Genomic DNA, 8,955 nt, shown 5'->3' with positions numbered 1-8,955 from the left:
CGATTAACACAACTTGTATTAATGCAATGAGGGTTCGGTTACAAGCTCAATGTTTACAGAAATGTTCTATAAACTCTCTAAGTGTGTGTGTGAGTTTGGACAGAATGCTCTCAGCCTGTGTGTGTGTATTCTTTCTGTCTTGTGTCTGTCTTCCGAAACTCAACACATGCATGGGTATATATACTCAGCTCAGCAGGTCTGGATCGAAGGATCTGATAGATGGTCCGAAGGATCATCTATCGATCATAGTTCACACGAAAGATCAGCATGGACCTCGAAGGATCATCCTTCGAGGTCTAATGGTCGAACCATGGTCGAACCATATCTTTCGATCACCTCGAAGGATCAGGTGTATCCTTCGAGGCTATCCTTCGATCAGAACATCTTTCAAATGTTGTCCAAGTCAAACTAGGAGGATAGTTGACTTGGTCAACTTACAACACTAAATAGAATATCGTACATACAGACCGAATACAGACAAAGTACAGACACAAGTGCACCAACACTCACCTATGAGCATTGGGTGACACGTGTTATCCCAGTCAGCAAATGGGTATTATGAGGCATTTTTCATAAATGAGTGTAGTGGGAATGTTGGCATTGTAGCAATGTTTTCAAAACCGGACCGGGGTCGACCCGGTCGCCTTACGGGGTCAAAGGTCGGACCTGTTACTTTTTGGTTTCGATATGGTCTCTAATATATTAGATTTAACACGAAATAAACTTTAACAACTTTAAGCAGGAAATAGTACATGTGCCATATATCGATACACAAGTAAAATACAATGCTATTATATTACATATGCCCTCAAAACGTAAATGATACGAACGTCAATGTGGGGCTACCTCACTTGGTAGAGGAGTATATTATGATTTAGTTGGTGTAATTTAGGAGGAGTTTGTAAGTGTTACCATTCAAAAAGAAAATGATACAAACATGTCAAGTGGTGAAACAAAAAAGACAATTTAAATGCTAAATTCGGGTAAAGTCGTGTTATGTACTAAACATGTTAACCATACAATAGATATGAACGTTTATATACAAATAGGTCATGTCGTATTATGATTTATATATATAACATTAATGTTTAAAAAAAAGATAAACATGTTCCATTATAACAATATAGGAGTGAATGTACAACTGCTTTTTTTACAGGTTTATGAACTATGAAAGGTTTCAAACTTGAGGTTTACCTTATCATCTAATAAGACTGTTTATTAGAAGCAGAAAGTAAGTTTTTTAACATAATCAAATGCTCATCATTTGATATATGGAGTGATATACGAAGGTTTGTCACCATTGTTTCTTTCTCCCAGTTTAAGGGTCCTGACGCATGTAATGACACCATGGTGTTACGGTAGGCATGCAACTCCAGTCTATGAATTTCATCTTCCACTGCCTTGTTATCACCTGATTCATCTGTTTCTTGACTTTGACTTTCTTCATTATATCCACACTGACAAACAGACTCTGCATCACTTTCATGATCTTCAACACAAAAGCCAGATCCATGATACGGTTTATAGCTATTAATGCTACAACTACCACTTGAGGATTCAACATCATCCACCTTTTCAGGTGATATTCCCTGCACCAATGCACGCCTGCCCTCTTTTCCACACATTGTTAACTTCCGTGCACGTTTTTTATTCGTTTCATCTTGTGAATCACAGCAGGGTGAAGCTCGTTTTTGGATTTTAGAGGAAACAATACGTGACTCCATTAACCGATGGTTGTCTTGAGTACCATACTTCAAAAGCTCGGGGCCGTTTGCCTCTTTATGATCACTAGGAACCTTGCCAGTCACAATCCATTGACCATTTTGATACGATTGCCTCACACGGAGTTCTGATTTTGTTACTTCAAACTCTTGTAATGATAAAACTAATCTGACAGTAAACTGGTCCAGACCAAAATCCTTCAAAACGATTGCCATCTTCCATGAAAGATTGTGAAACACTTCCGCCACATCACCAGGAACCCAACATTCTGAACTTTCTAACAAAGGAGGGCAAGGTCTTATAGATTTTACAGATATGTGTTCCACATCATCTTTGCTAGTAAAACCAGGATACACATCGTAACTGACGGTGTAGTTGTGTCCATTGCTTGAAACTATTCGAGCACAACGCCAAGATTGGTCGCAAAATACCTCCACTGTACTTCCTTTCTTATACTTCATGATATGGTTTTGTCTTCTTTCCGAAATTAAAGTAGTTAAAACCTGTTCATAAATCATATTATTGTATGATTAATCAAAACTGACTGGAATTAAATCCCTAATTTACCAAACAAATGTATCTTAATTTTAACTAGATCATAACACACAAACAAAAATGATCAAGCAAATTCTTACAACACAAATTACGAGTATTAATTCCAAGGTCTTAACAACAATCAATCGACATTGTATATTAAGAGATGCTCCTACGGATAACTAATAGACCGTTTAAATACTTTAAAAAACGGCCATTAAACATCATCAGAACACAGGCGATGTATATAGGCAAATTTCAAATACAGAACTGGACAAAGAACATAATCGAAATCTCAGAAGAAACTAATCAAAATCAATAAAATCAATGCAAGTATTAGATTTTTGTATGATTAATCAAAACTTACTGTATTAAACTAAAGTAAAGTATCATAACTTTACCTAAATCGGTGCATGCAAGCAGAATATTATATATCTAATCCTACGCTAATGATCAAGCAAATCACTGAATTTTATAACAAAACAAGATGCAACTATCGATCAACCGCCATAATACATAATCAAGAGATTCTAATACAGATAAGTAGATAACTAATAAATTGTTTCAAAATGGCCGCTAAATATCATTCGCATCGAAATCTCAAAGTAACTAATCAGAATCAATTAAATCTACATCCGCATCGATAATCTGATTAACTCAACACAAAACAAAAGCATCACCAATAATGCATCAATCAAACAACATTATAGATGTCAAGAGATACTAATCCATAACTAACAGCACATTCAAAATTCAACATAAACATCACCAATAATTATAAAACATATGCGTTGCAGCGTTGGCATCGGTACAGCTCATATATCAATACCATGAAAATCTGGAGATAAAATAATAAGAATCGATGAAACATAGAGCAAAATGCTGAAGAATGAGAGTAATACCTGTCGATATTGCTTATAAGAGTAGTGTTGTTGTTCTTGTGTGATTTGTTGTTGGAGAAAACAGGAATTGCATGTGGATGAAGTTCGTGTATGTAGTAGTAGCACTTATATATAGGATTAGTTTTAATTCTCTACTCCGCATCTTTCTCCCTTTTATCCTCTTTTTTTATGTATTTATCTCTTAATTAATTGCCCCTTAAGTTAAGTTTTAATTTATTATAAAATCCAACCTCTCTATTATATAAGCCTGTGTAGTAGCACCGATATAGGAATTGTTATAATTTATTTATCTTTTAATTAATTGTCCCCCAAGTTTTAAACTAGATTTGCCATAATATATAGGAATTGTTATAATTTATTTATCTTTTACACTTGTATACTAGGTTATAATCCCGTGTAAAAACACGGCTGAGTAAAATAATTAAATAGTTAGTAATGAATATTTAAATTATAAAACGATAATTTTAGACGTTTTTCAAATGCCCAAATAAATTTTGTATCGTATATGATCAATATGTATGATGCTTACCAAGTTTATAAATATGAAAGCTTTAATTCATTGATTAAAGAAACTGCATCATCAACTTTCTCATAAGTTTCAGCAGTCACAACACAACCATTGTTTGTATGTTTTTATTAAAATTGAATGAGTTATATATATACACACAACCTTAGAATCTCGTGCATTACACTACTCAAATTAAGTAAATGTAATGTCCAGTACTTAATAACAAAAAAAAAAAAAAAAACTGTTATGTTTTTTAAAATCCCGTGTATTGTTCGAGTTGAATACACATGCTTGTTACACCAACATGAGTATTAAATAATATTACAAATATAATTTGATACTTTATTTATATAATATGCTACCAATTTTAGTATCTTAAGTTATACTACTAATAAAATTATAAGTACGCTTACATGTTATATGGTTCTTCTTTTTTTTTTTTACTATTTTAATAATATGTATAAAGAAAATATTATTATTAAATATAAAGAAAATATTATTATTAAATATTATTTTATAGCATATACAATAAAAAAGATGTTGCTAACTGCACCCCCATTTTTTAAATTTTACTGGTTGCACTGCCCCATTAAGTTTGTAATAAACAGTAAAAAATTCAAAAAAAAAGAACCTTTATTCAAAGTGAGGTAAATGAAATTTAGTTGTCAAACACATCATATTTTTATATAAACAATATACAAAAACAATGTAATATATGAAAGGTGAAGTAGAGGTGTATAAAAAAATTAGTTTTAGAACCGAGAGTGGGGATCCTACGGAAAGTGTGTTTTTCCTCGAAAGTCTAGGAATCGATCTGGGTCATCCAATGGGTATGTTTAATGGTTGAGATCATCTTGGTGGCATTTTGGTAATATGTGTTTCTTAAAAATAGGATTATTTAAATAATCAGGGGTAGATATGCCATTTAGCTTGTTTTAAATATGGAAATAATTGTCATTCATAACCACCTCACATTTTCATGCGATTTTCTCTCTCTCTCTCTCTCTTTCCCTTTCTCTCTCTCTCTCTCTCTCTCTCTCTCTCTCTTCCTTCTATCCTTCATAAAGAAACACATCAAGAAAACACATCGTATTAATTTGCTTCGCTTGCTGTTAAAACACAATGCTAAGAAATCCACCAGCATTACCAGCATGGATGGTAAAACACAGCGTATGAATCTGCTTGCTGTTAAAACACAACTGTATGAATCTGAATGCTAAAACACAACTGTATGAATTTGCTTGCTGTTAAAACACAACTGTATGAATCTGAATGCTAAAACACAAATGTATGAATCTGCTTGCTGTTAAAACACAACTGTATGAATCTACTTGCTGTTAAAACACAATTGTATGAATCTGAATGCTGAAACACAATTGTATGAATCTGCTTGCTGTTAAAACACAACTGTATGAATCTGAATGCTAAAACACAACTGTATGAATCTGCTTGCTGTTAAAACACAACTGTATGAATCTGCTTGTTGTTAAAACACAATTGTATGAATCTGCTTGCTGTTAAAACACAACTGTACGAATCTGCTTGCTGTTAAAACACAACTGTATGAATCTGAATGCTAAAACACAAATGTATGAATCTGCTTGCTGCTAAAACACAACTGTATTAATTTGCTTGTTGTTAAAACACATCGTCAAGAAAACGAAGATGATACAAACAGTATTTGAATGGTGATGATGAACTCGAAGATGGTGGAGATGGAGAAGTGTTTGATGATGACGAAGACGAAGAAGGAGAAGGTTGCGAAATACAAAAAATCCTGGAGAAACAGTTTCTATAATTATAGGCGTTGTTAGTTAATGAGAGGTAAAATTCCAAAAATAAAATAAAATGTCAAATTACACAAGTGCCCTTTTAGTTAAAATCCCTCCATGCCACGTGTCACATTCTTATTGCTTCCTAGACTTTCTAGGAAAACCCCACTTTCCACCAAACTCCTCCTCATAAACCTGGAAAAAAACCAAAACCATTTTTTAACCGGTTTTAGAACCAAAACGAACCGCCGGTTTGTAGGATCGTTTTCGGACCCGAACGAGTCAATTAGAGGTGTACTACACAATATGAAAGGCGGAAACAGACATATTGTGTGTGATCCAGCTAGAATATCACTTTAAACTGTCTTTCTATTGATCTGGTAACAATTAAAAATCTGTAGACACTTCGACAGAGCTTCGCCATCGGAAACACTCTTCTTAATTTCGTACAACTGACACGGAATCACAGCTATATATAGACATGACTAATTCCGCACGAAACACTCTCAAACGAAATTATACAGAAACGAAATTACAGACTCATGCGATATTAACTAATTCCATACGAAATTACCAGACAGTAATTTCGTGCGGAATTACTTCTTTCATGCGAAATTATCTTTGTGTCTTGATTTCTCGATCTTCGTGTCATAAGCAATGCAAGACTCGATACAAGACGAAGTCGACAGATGCATGCACTAACAGACTCCCCCTCGAATGTTGACGAGTCTTAAGTATCGAGTCGTCAACATCTTCAGTCTTCGGGCTCTTCTTTGAAGTATCTTACATTGTAAAGTATCCTCAAATCTCTCTCTTCTCTATCAACACCAACAGACTCCTCTCGAATTCTTTAACCATGATCTGTACTTGGCTCTTGCTTCTTTCTGATTCTCTTGATCAGATCTCTTGATTCCTTAAGTTCATCAGCATCAGCATCTTGCTTTAGTTTTATCTTCCAGAATCGTAACCTAGTTCTTTAGCATCTACAGACTCCCCCTTTCAATAAGCTGGAATTGCAATCTGGCTTTCACAAGTTCAAGATTGTGACCTGGCTCATACCTTGCTCATGATCGAAACCTGGCTTTCTCTATTCAGGAATCCTCATTAATCATAACCTGGCTTTCTCTAAACTCAAGCTCTTTAGGATCGAAAAAACAGCTCTTACTCAAGCCTGCATACACTCTACCTCACAATAAATTTCATAGATTTTAAAATTTTACAAATTTTTATAATCAAACTCCCCTTCAAATCAATCGAGAATGATTTTTCATTTTAAAGCTTCTGATGACCACTTGCAGGAACACATACACAAACTTTCCAAATTTTACTCATTTTAAACAAACTCCCCCTCATATTAAGAATCATCATGTTCAGCACTTCGAATTTTGAAAATCAGCTCTTCAACACCAGTTGTCAAAAATCTTTTTGACTTTTTCAAAATTTATGCTAAAACACACTTAAAATCTTTTTGGAATTTTGAATAAAATGAAATGCAGTAAAGACAGACAATCTTTTTGTGAGTTTGTGCAAGAGGATCATATCAGTATAGGAGACAAATCACCAACACCGTTAAGCTTTAGATATTTTAAGCTCTAAATGATTTACCTAGATTATCAGTTACATCTTTACACAAAGTTCAATTGTTTCAAGATACGTATTAGATGTTTTAAGCACTTAAACTTATTCGCGTGTCCCACCACTTGAATATACTCCCATATCCAAATCCCAATATTCAGTCTTACATGTGAGTATACCTAGATGATATCTGTAAAGGGTTAGATGTGAAACCGTGAGAGCTCAGGTCAGAACTTCCGTTCAGCAGAGAGATGACGGTTCGACTTTTGGTGTGTTCCTTTTAGAGAATCTTTTCTTCAACAGCATTTGATTGACATTTTGCAATGTTTCGTCATTTTTTGTGTTGAGGGCGGCGCTTTTATTTCAAGCAAGCAGAAAGTATTATACGGGGACTAGGCCATTGCTTCCCAAAATCAGAAGTCCCGGGATAATACCCCAGATATCACTGAGTATAAAGACCTAGTATCTCAGAAAGAGAGACCTTTCAAACAAGATTTCGGGGGTTACCCATATATCCAAGAAATGTTCCCCACGAGATAAGCAAGTTTTACATTTAGGTTTATATCTCGAAAACAATCTACTGAATGAGTAAAAATCTATTGACACATCATCAGTGAGATCATTTATCACTATAAACATTTCATATTTTTAGCATGTTGTGATAGTCCACTGATGTACTATCATTTCCTCTTTTCACAATCAAACTCATTTTTGAATTTTTTTCAAAGTTTTTGGCTTTTTATGGCTTTATCATGTTTTTGGATTTTTCAAATTTTCGAAATTTCTAAAAATTTTCACTCCCCCTAAAATCAAAATATATCTCAATTTTTATTTTCTGGGAAAATTTGAAAACAAAACTGTACATCAATGTGACTGTGACAAACTGATGTGAATTGCTTCAATTCTCAATCCTCTTGGCATAAACAATCAGAACTCCCCCTCATAACAAAACATTTTCTCATTATGATTTCAAAACACTTAAGTTTGTTTTAATCAAAATGATTTTTCCGGAAAATAAGTTTTGTTGATTATATAAACCACTTGTAGGTTGGGGATAAGATCATCACATTGTTTACCAATCATATGAATCATAGTTAAATCAAGTTCAAGTTAATGACCTTGATTAACTTCTTGCAAGTGCAAACCTCTTTCCACCACTTGTAAGAATAAGATATAATAGAATCAAGAAAATACCACTTGTAGATCCTACTAACTTGTAGGAAATCAAGTACAACTTAATGTCCTTGATTAACCACTTGTAGGTGCATTCATTAACCACTTGCAGGTTGACATGTCATAGTCGGAAAGATGCCGATTCCTACTCCACACTTACCAACCTGGGAGTTTCGACACTGTGAACTTGCCACAATCTGTAAAAATTTAACAATTTTAAGTTTTTCTCAAACACAAACTTGTTATGAATGATGTCGATTCCTGCTCCGCGAATACCAACTTGGGAGCTCCGGCAAGTCAGGTTTTTAATCAAAGAAAATATCCACCCAAGCCTGACCAGCCTTGGGTGTTACCGAGTCACCAACACTCGGTTTCTTACCATTCATCTTCTTCTCATAAAACTCTTTAACCCCTTTTGATTTCCCATTAATCATTTACCAAAAATATGTTTCACTTTGGGGTTAAATGCTTTTTCTGTTGGATTCTGTATGCCCAAGAAACATATTAGATTGATGTGGCTAGTACGTTATGATCCAAGTCGAGTCATACCCAAATACAAGCTAGACAAACACTTATAATATTTACTTGTGATATGATCAAACAAATAAATATTAGCACTTATATAATTTAGAAATTGGTTTTCTAAATAATTACACTTGAGAAACTAATAAATTATATGGATAATTTATTTTGAGAGAATATTTTATTTTGTTATTTAATGGGTTAAATGACATTATAAAAGATTACATAAAGTCTTGTAAACATATGG

General features: G+C 33.8%; 1 protein-coding gene across 1 annotated transcript; it reads right to left on the bottom strand.

Moving 5' to 3' along the window:
- Positions 1-1,202: 1,202 nt before the first annotated feature.
- On the bottom strand, positions 1,203-2,183 carry LOC110931198. Its single transcript, XM_022174603.1, has one exon. It carries the CDS (start codon positions 2,181-2,183, stop codon positions 1,203-1,205), a length of 981 nt encoding a protein of 326 aa, XP_022030295.1.
- Positions 2,184-8,955: the final 6,772 nt, after the last annotated feature.

The sequence above is a fragment of the Helianthus annuus genome, chromosome 3 (genome assembly GCF_002127325.2).
Source record: "Helianthus annuus cultivar XRQ/B chromosome 3, HanXRQr2.0-SUNRISE, whole genome shotgun sequence".
Classification (NCBI taxonomy): domain Eukaryota; kingdom Viridiplantae; phylum Streptophyta; class Magnoliopsida; order Asterales; family Asteraceae; genus Helianthus; species Helianthus annuus.
This window is presented reverse-complemented; position numbering and strand designations above follow the sequence as displayed.

What these genes read in the sequence shown, in the direction of transcription:
- LOC110931198 (XM_022174603.1), bottom strand. Translation starts at nt 2,183, where the DNA reads ATGAAGTATAAGAAAGGAAGTACAGTGGAGGTATTTTGCGACCAATCT.